The 16,629-nt window shown below is 39.4% G+C and overlaps 1 protein-coding gene across 16 annotated transcripts in view; it reads right to left on the bottom strand.

Annotated features, from left to right (window-relative positions):
• The window catches only part of SYNJ1 (synaptojanin 1), a 79,102-nt gene that overhangs the window by 40,971 nt on the left and 21,502 nt on the right, over nucleotides 1–16,629 (bottom strand). For 11 of the 16 annotated variants that reach the window (XM_084801486.1, XM_084801497.1, XM_084801500.1 and 8 more), the window contains exons 5-12: nucleotides 14,716–14,941; nucleotides 13,402–13,485; nucleotides 7,837–7,898; nucleotides 6,984–7,080; nucleotides 5,928–6,097; nucleotides 4,910–4,991; nucleotides 2,624–2,776; nucleotides 110–275 (exon numbers count right to left, since the gene is read on the bottom strand). In XM_084801486.1, coding sequence (XP_084657612.1) covers nucleotides 110–275; nucleotides 2,624–2,776; nucleotides 4,910–4,991; nucleotides 5,928–6,097; nucleotides 6,984–7,080; nucleotides 7,837–7,898; nucleotides 13,402–13,485; nucleotides 14,716–14,941 — 1,040 coding nt within the window. The remainder of the gene's footprint in view (nucleotides 1–109; nucleotides 276–2,623; nucleotides 2,777–4,909; nucleotides 4,992–5,927; nucleotides 6,098–6,983; nucleotides 7,081–7,836; nucleotides 7,899–13,401; nucleotides 13,486–14,715; nucleotides 14,942–16,629) is intronic. The other 5 variants (XM_084801494.1, XM_084801498.1, XM_084801501.1 and 2 more) reach the window with 1 other exon arrangement.

The raw sequence follows: 16,629 nt of genomic DNA, 5'->3' as shown, positions 1-16,629 counted from the left end.
CAAATCAACTAAGCTTAAAAAGTATTCATATAAATAAGTTTAGATTTACTTTTTTGGATGTTTTGGGACTATAAATAAACGAAGTAAATAAAATATAAAGTATGCATACCACGCAGACTTCCAGTAGTTAGAAGTGCTCGGGCTTTGTCAGCTAGATCACTGTTTAGGGTATTTCCCAGGAGCAAAACATCAATGGCTTCTTGCTTGGAGCTGTCGAAGAAGTTATTTTGGATGGTTCTGGTGACAGAGCGAGCACCGTCTTTTAACTTTCCAGCCTGTTTTGGGAAAAAGGAGTACAGGCCTTTGTTTGAAACAGTGCTGATTTTACTCAATGGGCATTTTGTAATCATTAGTTTTTAAACGTATAACTACATTATAAGGCTTTAAAATGTAACTATTCCCTTATAGTCTGGTCAATGAAAATAATAAAGAAACTAAACGCCACAACTCCATTTAGTAATATATTGTGCAGTAAATACTTTTTGTTTTTATTTTAATTAAGAAATTCCTTTCAACATCACAGCTTTTAAATGTGGGGTGGGCTGGGTGAGAAGAGGCAGTGGGGTCAAAGGAAGACACACTGAACATACAGTGCCTAGGAAGCCTTCTACACTTGACAGTATAACCCTGAGAATGCTCGGCCCCAATAATCTAATGGTAGTTAAAAATAATACTGAATCTAAAATCAAAGGTCTAGTTAATTATTTCTCACAAATGTAATATATAAATTTTAGTTTGCATATTACAGACACTTTGTTGTCTATATAATTATAACTCATAAAAATAAACACTTATTCCAATAATGAGAGGGTTGATTACAACTTTAGTGAACAGGTATTTTACTTAGGCATATTATTAGGCAATATTTACTTTGATCCTTTATCAAAAATAACTTTTGTTTGGAATGTGTAATTTTCATCCCTTTGAAAAATAACAGTAATTACAGGCTTCTTTTAAAAATAAATCAATTTTTTATATGCTACTAACTGTAATATGGCATTAAATCATTACTTTTTGTCACATAACAGATAAAATGATGTTATTGAAAAAAAAACACTCACCATTCACATTATCAGGCAATTAATCAAAAGGAGCCGAGAGAAAGGAAAAGAAAGAGCAGTTCAGGTGTTAGATTTTAGCTCAATTCAGACTAGCATATTTAATATTAATATATAAAGATTTCTTATCTATGCATTGTTAAAGAATAGTGAAAATATATGCAATACTGTACATATATTGTCTTAGTCATGGCAGAAACAAAAGGCAGAAGAATATAAAAGAATATATTTAAGCATCAGTTGGAGAATCAGTTTTAATAACAAGAATTATGCTATTTTAAAAGGAATAAATGAAAGCCAAGAGCTTCAGGTTTCCAACAGAAAGCAGTGTCTTGGGAGTGAGGACATGTGACAGGCACTACAGGTCACCCTGGGGTGAGCAGAGGTGCCTGTCCTGCAGCTGAGGCCTGCAGCAGAGAAGGCGGAGTCAAAGAAAAGATGAGGAGCCATCTGCAGGGAACCTCAGCTGCTAGGCTGCAGCTCCTGACACCATTAAAATGGCTGACACTTTCTTTTTTGTTGACTTTTTTTTTTAATTGGGTCTTGTCAGGCCTGTTACTCACTATATAGCCTAGGTCTTGAACTTTTGGCAATCCTCCTGTCTCAACATCTCCAATGCTGAGATTATAGGTGTGAACCACCACACCTAACTAAATGTTCTCACTTGAGAAATTGTGGAGATTTGGGTAAAATTAAATTAAGGCCAGGGTCCCTTCAAGAGCTAAACAATATGTAAGTACATATATTCCAGACATAGCCCCAAATCTCTCAAGGCCCAAGTACCAAAGCGAAAAGTAACCGAAGATAGCACAGCAGCTACGAGTCGGATGAGCTTCAGAGTCATAACTAACCCACGTCCCACCCTTCCCTGCACAGCCATAGCTTCCTTCTTCAAAAGCTAAGCAAGCGGAAGGCAAGAAGCTAGCATTTAAGCCCAGGAAGTGCTGGGTTCATTGTAGCACTGGCTTTAATTGGTGATGGACCATGTGTGTCCACCCACTGTTTGTGATGTGTCTTCTAAACAGAGGCCCTATGCAGAGGACATAAGCACAAATCAGACAGGATGCTTTATTAGGATATGGGTTTGGGATTTTTTTTTTCTCCTGTTTTTCGAGACAGGGTTTCTCTGTGTAGCCTTGGCCATCTTAAACTCCCTTTGTAGACCAAGCTGGCCTCAGACTCACAGAAATCCACCTGCCTCTGCCTCCCAAGTGCTGGGATTAGAGGTGTGTGCTACCACCACCCAGCTCTGTTTTTTGTTTTTGTTTTTAATCTTATTTAAAGTCAATATAAATAATTTAAAAAGATACATGATGTTAAACCATATAAAATATAATAAGTACATATACAGTGGATTACTCCTTAAACTTAAAGAATTGTCTATGTTGCATTTAACCATCAGAATCTACTACAGTGGAAGGATGTATCAGACAGGACATGAAAGTATAAAAAAAATCCTAAAAGACATCTGTTAACTTAAAAATCTACTATATAAAAGGTCATTTCAAAACTTTCTACAGAGAGGAGAGAGATGAAAATGGATGCTCCAACAGATATGGCTCTACCTTGGCCTTCCCTTCAAGGGCTCCAGTGCCTGCATATATTTTACTGATTGAATCTCCATTCACAGACCACATGGAGCGGAAAACTTCTTGAAATCGAGTCACCAACTGAGGCTTTTCAGCCAAGCCCAAAGCGTCCAGTTGTTTAGTTAGCATCTGGAAGAGCAAATAAGGATTTTAAGGTAAATATAGTAATATATTCATCGTAATAAGACATTTTGCAATATTATAATTAAAGTTAAAATTTATATAGGACTCTGAAAGTATTAACTCTGTATTGGGCCATGTTTACTACTATTTAATTTTTAAGGTAAAAAATTTAAGGTAAAATGACATTTTAGAAGATTCAAAAGAGAATGTGAACTAGAAAATAAAATAAGTAATGTTCCCTTCAATTAATCCTATGGCCATCCCTACAGTCACACTACAGCTTATCTTGCTCACTGAAGAATCTAGCTAACCCATGGCTAACCTCTGCAGGAGAGCAGAGAAAAGTATGTACCAGGTTTACCTAAATATAAGTCCTAAGTTTTCATTTTGGACTTTGTTCTGGAAGCTTGGGTAATTAAGGTGATCAAGAGAAGCCAAAAGCTGCTCCTCAGTGTCCTAAAGAAACACTGAAAATATCACGGCAGCCGTTCCTGTACACAGTCTACACTGACAGCACGTATAAAAGAATTCTGAGAACCAAGTGCACAACAATTTCGAAGGGTCTTTGGGTCACAACCCCTCCACCCTGGGTGGCAATCAAGGGCACTGCAGTAGCGACTGATCCTGACTCCAGCAGCATGGAAGCAATGTCTGTTCCTCTTACAACCTCCAACCGCCAGCTGTCCTGCTCTTTTCCTAAACTCCTCCCCGTTTACGCTGTCCTCCTATCTGTCAGGTGTGCTGATGATCTATAATTACAAAAGATGTACTGATAAATAACGGCTCAGCAGTGGGCTCATTTTATTACTGAGATTTGTGCTAGAGCTATTCTGTATTCACATGGAACATAAAGCAGCCCCAGAGTCTCCTTTACTGGTTAACCCTTTCAAACTTTAAGAAGTGGGAAAACATGAGCTGGGCGTGGTGGCGCACACCTGTAATCCCAGCACTCAGGAGGCAGAGGCAGGTGAATCGCTTTGAGTTCGAGGCCAGCCTGGTCTACAAAGTGAGTCCAGGACAGCCAAGATAACACAGAGGAACCCTGTCTCGAAGAAACAAACAAACAAAAAAAAAAAAGTGGGAAAACAAAATTTACTTCGCTTTCAGTTTGTCTAACTTTAATTTAGCAGTACATTTTGTAACTGGTTAGTTTGCCAAATGCGACAGGGGCACATTCTCACATCACACTCCAAAAGTAAAAGTCAACCAAGACTGACTAGAAATGACGACTTGGTAAGTTAGTTAAGTCTAAGAACTTTACTCAGTGTGGGCAGATGCTGTAAAAATATCCAGCAACTGAAAGCCAGGGCTGCAATCAAGTCTGAGCCACGTGAGTCCAGGTAATTACAACTCACCTTTCACATCTGATGTATTTTAAGAAAACATATTTTAAGAAAAAAATATGATAAATGTCGGCGATATGTTTCAAAAAAATCAAAAGAGTAAAATTTATTTACTCACATAAAATATATCTGTGCCACAGAGAATTTTATACAACAGGACTTTCATTTCTGAGACAGAAGCTGGGCTTCTGTAATTAATTAACCAAAGCACTGGCCAAATTTAAGATGATTAACTAGAGAAAACACTCAGTTACTTTCTATTCATGCTTTTATAGCTCTAGAAAACCCAGTCCTTCCTCATACAAAGAGAATCCACAAGCACCTTATGACCCTGGCTCACTGGAAGGGAAGACTCGGTAAGCTCAGTGCCGCTCCAGTTTTCTGAGTAGCTGAGGCTGTGTCTGCACTAGACTGAACATGGCGAATAAAGAATGCTCACCTGGACTGACTTACAAACTATCACAAATATAATTCTATAGAACTGTACATGTAAAAACAGACCCTCAACATCCTAAAATAAAATCTTGAAAATGTCAAAATGAAGTTCAAATCCATGCGTACTGTTTCAACTATACACAAAGGTGTCTACAGGCATGTTAAAGAGCAAGAGAAGGAAAACTGACATCTGTCAGAGCAGATGAAGGGAACAGTTAAATCACAAGGGGCTTGAGATGGGGGAGGCCAGAAGTAAACACAGGCGTCTTTAATAAGGGCCGGCTTCATCACTTTACACAGCCCAGAAAGAGGCTTTACAAAGCACTTGGGACACATATAGCACAGGCAGAAAATTTTTTACCTCTAAGCCAAGGAATGCCTGTACACTATTAGTTCTATCCAGACAATCCAAGCAGTTTGTTCGAACTGTACCGCTCTGGCACCTGTAACAATTTCGATAAAGTTACATGTCTAGTTTACAACATGAATAAAGCATAAATAATCTGGCAGCAACAAAATTTAGTAAAACAGAATGCCTTTCTAGTGCCAACTTTATATTATCAGCATTTTCAGGCACAAAATACTAACGAACATAGTAAACTGTTAGTATCTACACACACACCTAGCGTCTACACGCTAATGCTTTGTCACACATTTTCATCACATATCTACACACATTTATTTTAACTAAGCCTGTAGTAAGGAGCTAAATACACTAAGGTTTATAATCCTACAGTTCTTCCCACAAAAATAACAAGTATTTTGGAAATGGTTATTTAAAACAAACAAGATCTGGTCTTTCTTCTGCCTGCCCTAAAAAGCTGCTGTGACATAAAAACCACAAAGTGAAAAAAGCCAGTAACTTTGAACTTTGTTCATAAGTTCAGTTCAATCTAAAATCTGAACTTAAACCTTTCAACTTCCCCTTTTCTTAGTCTGTATAGAAAAACCAAGGATTTAAGTTTTCTAACACAGACAATGAGCAAGGGTCCCTTTATTTGCGTGCAATGGTCTTTCTAGGGTCAAGAACTGAAGTCTGAAGCCAGGTGAATGTTATCGCTAATGCTTCCTGGCCTGGAGCACATGAAGCCCAGGCCTCAGTTTCCTCAACTGCAAAGGACACACTCACAGATCCTATCCCGAGACTGTTACCGATACAAAGACAAATGCACTGCTGTCCCACAGTATGTTCTAGATAATGTAAATTTTTATTATTATTTGTTGAAATCTGGAAAGAAAACAAACTTAACAAAGTATTGAAATACTTTAAAATTATAAACTTCAACATAAAAAAGAAAACGTAGAAGTTTAATGTTAAGAATAATTTTTAACTTATAGCAAAGTTCCAATTTAAAGAGAAGAGGATGGAACTGTCAAACCTTTGAACTTCATTGCCATCAAAATAAAAGAATCCATAATCTAGAAACTTCTGGACTTGTGGTTTGAGAACACTGTGTAATTTTTCTGCCTTTCCTCCTTTAACCATTTGATGATAGTCAAAAGACACCATGTGGATATCAGAAGCGTGTTCAGAGGCTTTCAAATGACTCTGAAAGAAAAACAGCAAACGCTCACGTAGGTGTTGGCTAAGTGGTCTGTCACTACAGCACCACAGACACACACACTCCAAGCTGCAACGTAGGTCGTTCTTTGAAATGTTACTAATCCCAAAAAACAATTCACTGACATTAGTAGCAAAAGAGACGTTTTACCTAATGGCATCTATTGTCTAAAACCCCATACATTATCCCTGAGAGACTGAGTGGCATAATTAATTCAGAGAACCTATTTAATACTTTAGTTTGGCTTAGAAAATGAAGGTTTCCAATCACCAGGGTTTATTTTTATGATACAAATTTATAAGCACTTTTACCTATAATAGAATTCAAAATAAAGCATGTTAACTTTTGTTTTTTTAAACATTTTTTATTTTTGTACATATACATTTATATTATTACACACATATACAATAGATTACCTATAGCAAGAAGAACCATGACACAATCAGGAATTATATAATTGTTACATTCTTAGTGTTTTGGCTATTTGTATTTGACAGCCTTGAAGAAAATATCTTTCCTATCTGTTAACTTTTAATACAAAGTCTAATCAGAGATTAAAAGACTTATCTTTTATGCATTCATTAAATATATATGCACATTTTAAAGTTTATCATTAAAATATCACTCTCAAAATCATAATGTTTAATTAGCAATTTTCTCACAATCTTAAAAAGTAGCTAATTAGGTTATATTTCCACTTAACTAGACTTCCTAATTTGAACCACATATCTTATATAACATAATTTACATTTATCCCTCACTGATGAATTGTTTGGCCTATACTGTTTTCTAGCAGCCTCAGAGACTGTCATCACCATCACCGGACCACTCTGTTTTTTGTTCCCATTCTAGGTGAGCAAGGGGCACACTCACCTGGAAAGCCTTACTCAGCATATGTTCACCTTCCTTTGACCCAAGCAAATTTACTACTATTTGTTTGCCATATAAATCCTTAAGTGTTCGGAAATGCCTATTGACAAAAGACAGGAAACAGTATATTCAAATCATAGCCTTTCCCCAGTAAACAAGAAACTCATAAAATTTGCTAAATTGGATGCAAATCCATCCTGCTTGCTCTCAAACCCTTCGGTAGGTACAATCTCCCCTCTCACATATGGATGCCAACCCTCACCTTGTCTGGAGCCCTGGAGCCATCCAGCTTCCTGCTTACTTTCCATTGTGAGGCTGACCACAGACGAGGCAGGGCACGGCCATTGGGCCCTCTGATGACCACATGCTCAGGAGTGGTCAGAGGGCCCAGATTAGCTCCAGCCCGTGAAGGCTCCTTTTGTCCGTGGCCTTGCTTCCCACGGTTCCTGTTACCTGAGGTCAATCAGGGCCCAGGAATGCTAACACCTACGCTGACTCCTTCCAGAGAGATGCTTCGCTGTGCATTCATTTTAGTACTGCACACTGTTATAATTCTCCGACTTTAAAACATTTTTATTTATTGATAATTTCATATATGCATATAATACAATTAGTTGTTAATCTCTTACTGTGTTTATCTATAAATGAAACTTTAACATATTTATATAGGCTCAAGTAAAACCTCAGTGCAAGGTGCTGTGCTTAATGCACACCTGTATGCATGATGATGAAAAGTACTGCTGAAAAAAAGTCATTAAGAAGCAAAGAAAAGGTTCTGCTGTATACAGCAATGCCACGCAAAGCAACTACACCATGAGCCTCCTCTGTACTCCCACCTAGAAGTCATCAGCTCTACCTGTCAAAAGCAGGCGCATTGGCTTCAAAGCCCCTTGACATACGAACACGATGGGATCCCACCTGCGGCAAGAAGAGGGTTTAATCATTACCCAAACCACTGTAAAGGAAATAACCACGTGCAACCCAAGTGATTCATTTAGTGAACACAGTAAGTGAAAGGCCTGGTCCTCATTGGTGATAATTTGTTTAGAGATCTAGGTCCCCTCTACCAAGCAGTCTCATATAAAAAGAGCCATGGCCAAGTATGCGGGCACACATTTGCAATCCCAGCACTCATCTGTGAACTGACTGAAACAAAAACACAACTTGTAGAAAACTTGGATATAAAAAGTAACATCAGAGCTATTATTTGTTAACTATCTAAATCAAGCATATTAGTAGAGAAGGTTTCCTTAAGTTTTATAACTTATAAGACCTAACAAAAATAGAAAGAAAAAAATATATAAAGTAAAACAGCCAACACCAAAATTCCTTTTTATTGTCATGACATAGAAGTCCTAGGACATGGTAGTACACCTATAATTCCAGGACTAAGGACTCAGAGATAAGAACGATGCCATCAACTCAAGACTAAACTGGCCCATGTAGCAAGATCCAAGCCAGAGCTATACAGTGAGACCATCACAACATTAAATAAACACACATCTTTGATTCTAGCACTGGAGAAGAAAAGGTAGGTGGATCTCTGTGAGTTCCAGGACAGCCAAGGCTATGTAGAGACCCTGTCTCAAAACAAACAAAAAACAATGACAATAAAACCAAAACAACAACAAAAGCAACAACCATGCTTTACTTTATAAGTCTTCAGTGATTATTTAATCCTTATATAGGTGGTGTGCTTCAGCAGATATGTAATGTTTTCTGAAAATTTGCAGTCATTAAAGGTTTCACACATATGCAATATAGGTAAGAGACTTTTAGCTTCCTAAAACAATTTTTTTGTTATTATCATGTGTATGTGTATATGTTGGGGGTGGGGCACACGCCACAGTCCATGGAGGTCAGATGGACAACTCTGTGAAGGTAGTTTGTTCTCTCTACCTTATGTGGGCTCCATGGATTGGACTCAGGTCTCCAGGCTTGTGCAGCCAGCATCTTTACCTGCTGAGTCATCTTGCTGGTCCAATGTATAATTACTTTTATTCTTAAAGCTTCAACTCATCAAACCATTTAATAGTTCAGAACTAACGTCTAAAAATTTTAGAGTAATATGTGTTCTTTTCCTAATATAGAATCTCTGTGAAAATTTTCTAAAACTAATATAGATTGCAATCTGATTTTATTATTTTCTAACTTTTAATTTTGATGGATACCACTTAAACAAAGTACAAACATTGATTCTTTTGTAGCATTTTTATTGTTCTGATAAACTGAAAGCTTTTCTTTTTAACTAGGTGTGTGTGTCTGTGTGCCGAGTTTACAGGAGGGTGGGTGCTCATGGAGGCAGAGGTGCCTGAGCTCCTGGAGCTGGAGTTACCAGCGGCTGTGAGCCACGCGTCATGGGCGCTGGGCTGAGCTCAGGGTCCTGGAAGAGCGGCATGTAAGCTTCTAACTGCTGAGCTATTTCTCTGACACTAAACTTAAGTGGTTTAACCAATTTAACAATGTTTAAATAACCACTTTCTCTGCCATTTAAAAATAGATCTTAGCTTTTGGCCAAGCATAGCAGTTTGTGCCTGTGTATCAAGGTACTAAAAAGCCTAACACAAAAGAATCCTCACCTTAAGTTCCGCCTGGGCCACCCAGGCAACAGAGGTAACCCTGCTTTAAAACTTACTGAAGAGAAAAAAAAAAAAACAAACCAAATCAAACAAAACTTGGACTTCGCCCATTCTGACTGTTTTACAAAAACATTTCTTATGTGTATATGTGAGTGACAGCCTGCATGTGTGCCTGATGGCATGTATGTATGTGCATTATGTGCATGAGATCAGAAGACAGGACCACGTCCCGGAACTGGAGTTTGGGCAGAACCACCATGTGGATGCTGGGAACCCAACGTGGGTCCTCTACAAAAACATCAAGTGCTCTCAACCTTGCAGTGATCTCTCCAGCCTCGGTATTCTGACTGTTTAAAGGAAGGGCATCTTTATCAAGGTAAACAGGAAAGCTGATTGTTGGCAGAAGCTGGGAGACACTAAGAACTCTGTGATAAGCATTTGATTAGTACTACAAACTGTGAAAATTATTTATCAAATCAAAGGGAGCACTTTTTTCCAACCCTAAAATTTGCATATACTTTTAAGCCCTTAGAGTTCACAGTTTTATTTATCTGGTACATAAGTTAATCACGTATGAAATAAACTAGAAGAAATATATTGAGAAAGGATGATTTTTACAAAGAAATGCTTTAATGTGTCCTATTTCTTAAATGTCAATATACTCTTAGGGCATAGTTATATAATGTTTAAGGGACCAATGACATGAGTGCAGTGTCATACACACTGTAAGTGACAAAAGGAAAAGGGGTGGTGGTGGGGAGAATAAGCTATATCCCCTAGGAAATACTCATTAATAGCAATTTTTTGATGGAAGAGATTTTTGAGCGCTCCCATACATACTGTTTACCTTATTTCAAATTTAAATATATACCTTGTTTAAGTTCATAGATATGTAAGTAATTTAAAAAGAGGTTCAGATGAGATATTTATATTTTCTGACCAAAGTTTCTACTTTCCCAAGAAGCCTACTACTACAGTGTCAAAGTGTCTTTTTCTCTACTGTGGAAAAGACTTTAGTCATCCCTCCTCAGTAAAATTCCAAACACATTAAAGACCAAACCAAACCAAATCGTTCTTCCCTGTAGCTAAGAGCACTGTGTTGCTCTTCCACAGGACCTGAGTTCAACCAGCACCCGTCTGGTAGCACACAAATGCCTATAGCTATAGGCTCAGAGTAGGGATCCCAGACACAAGCGATGTGCGCATGTGCATATGTCCTTATATAAGAAGGATGTTACTCCTTCCTACAGACACAGATTTCCCAGACTAACCTCACTGCCACATAGCACATAAGAGCACATGTTGCAGAATTAAAAGTGTTGTGCTGGTGGAGAAAACAAGATGGGGAAGGCCTGCCTGACAGGCCTTATATTTCTTTTTTCACACAGACAAGAAGCAGGGCTGAGAAGATCTGACAGATGCCAGAGCTCCACTTGTAAACATCTCTCAGAGGCTTCTGGATCAACATTTTCTAGAAGTCTTTCCTGCTAATATATGAACAAAGTGACTTGTTAAAGGGGCGAGGAGGAGCACTATCATATCATTACTTAGTCAGACAGCATAAACTCTACTCTTCTTGCTAAATTAACACCAGCAGCACTTAGCCCAGAGCCCGGGAAGTAGAGACAAGAGGACTGTGGGCTCCTGACAGCAAACCACCACAAACAGATGACCAAACAAACCTGGTTCCTAAAGTAAACTCTAGTCTTGAGAACAAAGTACACACATGAGCCATGTACAGCCCCAAAGGCCAGAGGCTTAGTTTGGTTCCACAGAGCAGAGACTCCTTGGCATGGAGTTTTCATGTTTGAAAATCAGTTATCTATTTTTATACTTTCTTAAAAATAAATCATCTATTTTCATTCCTTTATTACCACTCTTTTAGAACGGTGGAGGAGATGTCATAAAAAGAATCCATTCTCAGGAAGCTGAGGCAGGATAATTGTCATGTTGTCAGGGCTAGCCTGGGCTACATAGTGAGTACCCCAACAACAGGCCTACAGTGCAAGAACTTTGCTCAAAACAAAAGCAAAGACCAATCTGTTCTTATTCAAAGGACAGCTGATTTTAGGGACTACAAAACTAAATAACTGTGAAAACCAGACTCCAGCATCCTTCCAGCCGGCAACAGCAGGCCAGCTAGGTAATGACTTAGGAGACTTCTTAGACTGTTCAGTGATCCAAAATCTTCTCTCTATGGAGAAATGCACGGCTTACAACACCATAGCTCTCAGTCCATAACCAGAGAACGGTAGCCAGTAAGAGTCCCTATAAGGTGGAGCCACACAGGAGAAGGGAGAAGGAAAGTCCAATCCACAGAGGCTCCTTCCATGCATCTATTCAGAATCCAACTTTACTAAACAGTCAAACACTGTGATTCTGAACTTCATGAACAGTAACTGAGAAGCAGTTACAATGCAGGGCCTGTAAACCAACTATTGGAACCTCTTACTTTAATCTGTCCCCAAATGAAAGCATTCACCTTGCATCAGGCTGGGGCTCTTTAGGGATGTTCTTAAAGCAAATACTTTGACAAAAGCTTAAGAAACGTGAAGCTGGAAGAGAGTCAGGAAGCTGCCGTACGCCTAAAACAAAGAGTCTACACCTGGCTGGATGCAGTGGCACACGTCTGTAAAACCAGCACTTAGGAGGCAGAGGTAGATGGATCTCCGTGAGTTCAAGGCCAGGTTGGTCGACATACAGAGGTCCAGGATAGCCAGAACTACACAGGGAGACCCTGCCTAAAAATGAAAAACAAAAACCCACCACCCTCCCCAAAAATGCCCACACCAGTCAGACCAGTCTTGACAAGAACTAAGAATTTCTAGCAAAGCAGAATAAATACTGTGTCCACGCCACTGCAAACAGCAATGGCTAGCCCTGACGTGCTGCTGTGTGCCAGGCACTGCTTTAAGTGGGTTTCATTCAGTCCTTATATCAACCCCACAAATAAGACAACATTAGTGTCCTTCTCATTTTACAGCTGAGAAGGCTGAGGCAGAGAGAAGAATTCAATCCCTGCCCAAGGCCACCTAGCTAGCAATGGTAGCTCTAGTGAGGGCGTAGGTCAGCCCAGGGACAGAGCTCTCTTATAGCTATCAAACTCTCCTGCCTTAAGAGACTAAGTTGTTCTATACTAAAATAATGAGATAATAACGAAAACATTTTTTTTAATCCTTGAAATTTAAAAATTTGAGCAAGCTCTTGGGTTGCTATAGCTCTGTTAAATGGTTTGAAAGTGGTCTGTGCCTTAAGCCTTTATGCTCTGAAGTCTGGTGCCCAGGGCAGCAGTGCTGGTGGCGATGTGGAACTGCTAAGGACTGGGGTCTTGGGGGAGTCTTTAGATCCCTGGGAGAGGTGCCCTGGGGAGGGAATGCTGGCTTCCTGTTGTGCGCTCTCATGGGAGCCAGTGGCTACAGAAGCCTGAGTGGAAGATCTGACTCCTTGGCTTCCTGCCTGAAGATGTGCGCTCTTCCTTCCATGTGTGCCCCCGCGGCAGTGCCAAAAGGGTCACACTGCTTCACTAGTTGCCGAGCCAATGGCCTGTCCAGTCTTGACCTCTAATCTGTAAAATTACGAGCCAAAAGAAAAACAATTTTTTTTTCTTTATAAACCTGGCCTAACTACAGTAAACTAGTACAGTAATATAAAAGCAGCTAACACAGAACTGAAAGGGAAAGTGTATATGTGAAGATGCTCCTCAGACCCTCGCTTGTGGGCTGAGCCAGTACTTCACATAATAGAATGATCCGTAACAGTCAAGAAGTAGGTTGAAGATTTGGACACTATGGAAATTTACAAAAAGGAAAACAACAACAACAACAAAAATGGGAGGCACATACTTGCAACCCTGGTTGTTCCCAGAACAATGGAACAGATCCTCGAATTTGTATGAAGGAAGAAACACAGTCATCTAAGTATATGACCTACAAAAAATTCCAAAGAAAAAATTGTTAGCTCTATATTAGAAATGCAGAAACTAGTAGCTGTGTGTGATGACAGCTTTTATACAAACGGTCCTGATCAAAGCAATCAAAAGCAGGATACAAAGTGTTTTCAGTTTTGATAATACTAAACAAGAAAATACTAAAATGTAAGAATCACAACTTTAAAAAAGAAACCCTTTTTTAAAAACTCAGTGTTATATACATATGCCCTTATATTTTTTTCAGTTTGTTTCTTAGTATTTTACATTTTCCAAAACCCAATTTAAAGGTCTGAGTTGGGTTGTGTGACATCGTAGAATTTACTATCACACAGTTCCACAGCCAAATGTCATAACTTGAAATATTTAGGCAGTACATATCTATCATTAAGACAAGTGAGGGGATAATAATTGAGATGTAATCTGAATAAATTATTACTTAAATAAAAATTAAAAAACAAAACAAAACAAACAAACATCAACAAAAAAGAATTGGGCTTACTTTCATGTAAAATATTTTTATGAAGCCATCTTACTCCATAACTGAATATTTTAAAATTCATTGTCAAATGTAATTTACATTACTTAATTGGTATTATAGACCTGTGTACATTTGTTCTATCAAGGTCTTTATTAAGGCCAATAAGTATCCAAGAACATCAACACTATACATGCCAAAATGTTTTTGCAAACTACAGGTAGAACTATTCCCTAGGATCCCTAGCATTTCCTGTCTCCTCACACGTCCACTGTCCTAGGATCCCTAGCATTTCCTGTCCCCTCACACGTCCACTGTCCTAGGATCCCTAGCATTTCCTGTCTCCTCACACGTCCACTGTTCTAGGATCCCTAGTATTTCCTGTCACCTCACACGTCCACTGTTCTAGGATCCCTAGCATTTCCTGTCCCCTCACACGTCCACTGTTCTAGGATCCCTAGCATTTCCTGTCCCCTCACACGTCCACTGTTCTAGGATCCCTAGCATTTCCTGTCCCCTCACACGTCCACTGTTCTAGGATCCCTAGCATTTCCTGTCCCCTCACACGTCCACTGTCCTAGGATCCCTAGCATTTCCTGTCTCCTCATCACACGTCCACTGTCCTAGGATCCCTAGCATTTCCTGTCTCCTCACACGTCCACTGTCCTAGGATCCCTAGCATTTCCTGTCTCCTCACACGTCCACTGTTCTAGGATCCCTAGCACATGGTAAGAAATATAAACACTATGTTACCTGCTCTGTTTCTACAAAGTTGGCAACGTGCCCATCATCATTTGTTCCCCGGACATTAAACCGTGTCCCAGCTCGCTCACAGCTTAGTCTTGAGATGAGGCAAGCCTTTGCCTGTTTATGGGCAGCATAAATTGTCCTAATTTCTACTCCTCCACACATGAGGCGTAATAACCAGTCATCACAATTCACACCATAGTGCTTGAGGTGCAGGTGCAAAGACTGATTCCTACGGAAGAAGGCGTAACTGGATTAGGTTACTAAGTACAAGACAACACAGAATGAAGTTTAGAACACTAATGCAGTATTATTAAAAGGCTCCCCAAGTTAAGAATTCATTTACATTTGCTCTGCTTAAGACAAGACTATAAAAGGAAATGCAGCTGCTTAATCAGGTGATGTAGTGTACTAAAAACTTGTGGGTTTAGTATTGGTCAAACCGTTCTGGCCTACAGACTAGAGCATGCACATAACCTAGCTGGTTCCAAAATGGGTCATACAAACACATTGTACTTTAAAGAGACGTATCTATAAGACTTTTATAAGACTATATTTTAATTAAGCTTAAATGGCCAGCATACCTCATAGCTGTCATACCGCACAATGTAAGGCAGAGTATTTTCTATTGTCTCCAAAACTTTTTTTTTCCAGTTTTGGTCATGGACTTAAGGGCCTCATTCATGCTATGGTAAATGCTCTCCCACAGACCCACCAAAACACTGTAGTACTGTAGGTACCAGATAGGGCCTGGTTTACAAACTTGAAGGGAAAATGTTTTATTCAAGCAAAGAAACAGCCCAATGCTTAAGAAACAAAAGATGAAAGATCTCACTGAGCAAAGCATGGATGGGCGTAGCCCTACCATGTTAGTGTCCTTGCTCTGCTGACTGCTCTTCAGCGGTCAGTCTCTGGTGGAACCTGAGTCCTCCACAGAACACATGTGGAAGACTGTGGGCTCTTCTAGGAAACCTACTAACAAGATGCCATTCAGCAAACATCACCATCAATTCAAGTTACTTTTCTATATTACCGTAAAGTGAGTTTTAAGATGCTGGGCCATTCCAAATGGACTTTAACACACCACCCTGGTATTTTACAGAATGCTAACAGAAGTGTGCTAGTGCCTTCTTGAAGTGTGCTAGTGCCTTCTTGAAGTCTGCTAGTGCCTTCTTGAAGTCTGCTAGTGCCTTCTTGAACACCCAGGGTCATTAACAACAGTAACAAGGGGCAAAGCTGTTCAGAGAACAAGTCCTCAATTCCCTGCCCTGCAGGTAACAGGCTGCTGTGGAGATCCACTAGGTGCAGGCACCCACACTTCTCGTAGACCAGCTCCCATCCTAACTCTTCCTATCTGCTTGCAAAGCAAAATGGAACAGTACCAGGATCCTGTGAAATGTGACGGCCACTGCCTATCTAACCATGACACGTGCTCTCTCACACCTTACTATTATTTACTCTGCTCTGAGGCAAACCTCAGTATGTCCAAAGCTCACAGCCGAGGGCTGTCATGGTGCAGACACATTCAAACAGAGCTAAGATCTGAGGCATTGTATGCAGGCAGAGTCTTTCTTGGCTCTGCTGTCAGTTTACATTTTCTTTACTGTCAATGCATTGCTATTTTATTCTATTTACATTTTTGCCAAGTCTTGAGTGGTAGCATCTTAAAATTGCCACTGAAATAAAACTATAAAGTTTTTGTAAGAGGGATCTACAGTCTAGCTACAGACTTATTGTATCTTAAAAAAAAAAAAAGACAAAGCTACAAGGATATGAATGCTATAAACTTCCATTTTCTAGGCAAATTTGAATTCAAGTGCTTCAATCTTTAGCAAAACACTAGCCCAACCTATTGAACACTGGAGTGACACAGCTACCCTACAAGTAACACAAATAAGTAATCCTCAAATTGAAGCCCAC

This window comes from Acomys minous (genome assembly GCF_964271855.1).
Source record: "Acomys minous genome assembly, chromosome: 11".
Taxonomy (NCBI): Eukaryota; Metazoa; Chordata; class Mammalia; order Rodentia; family Muridae; genus Acomys; species Acomys minous.
The sequence above is the reverse complement of the archived record's forward strand: the minus strand, read 5'-3'. Positions and strand labels throughout refer to the sequence as shown.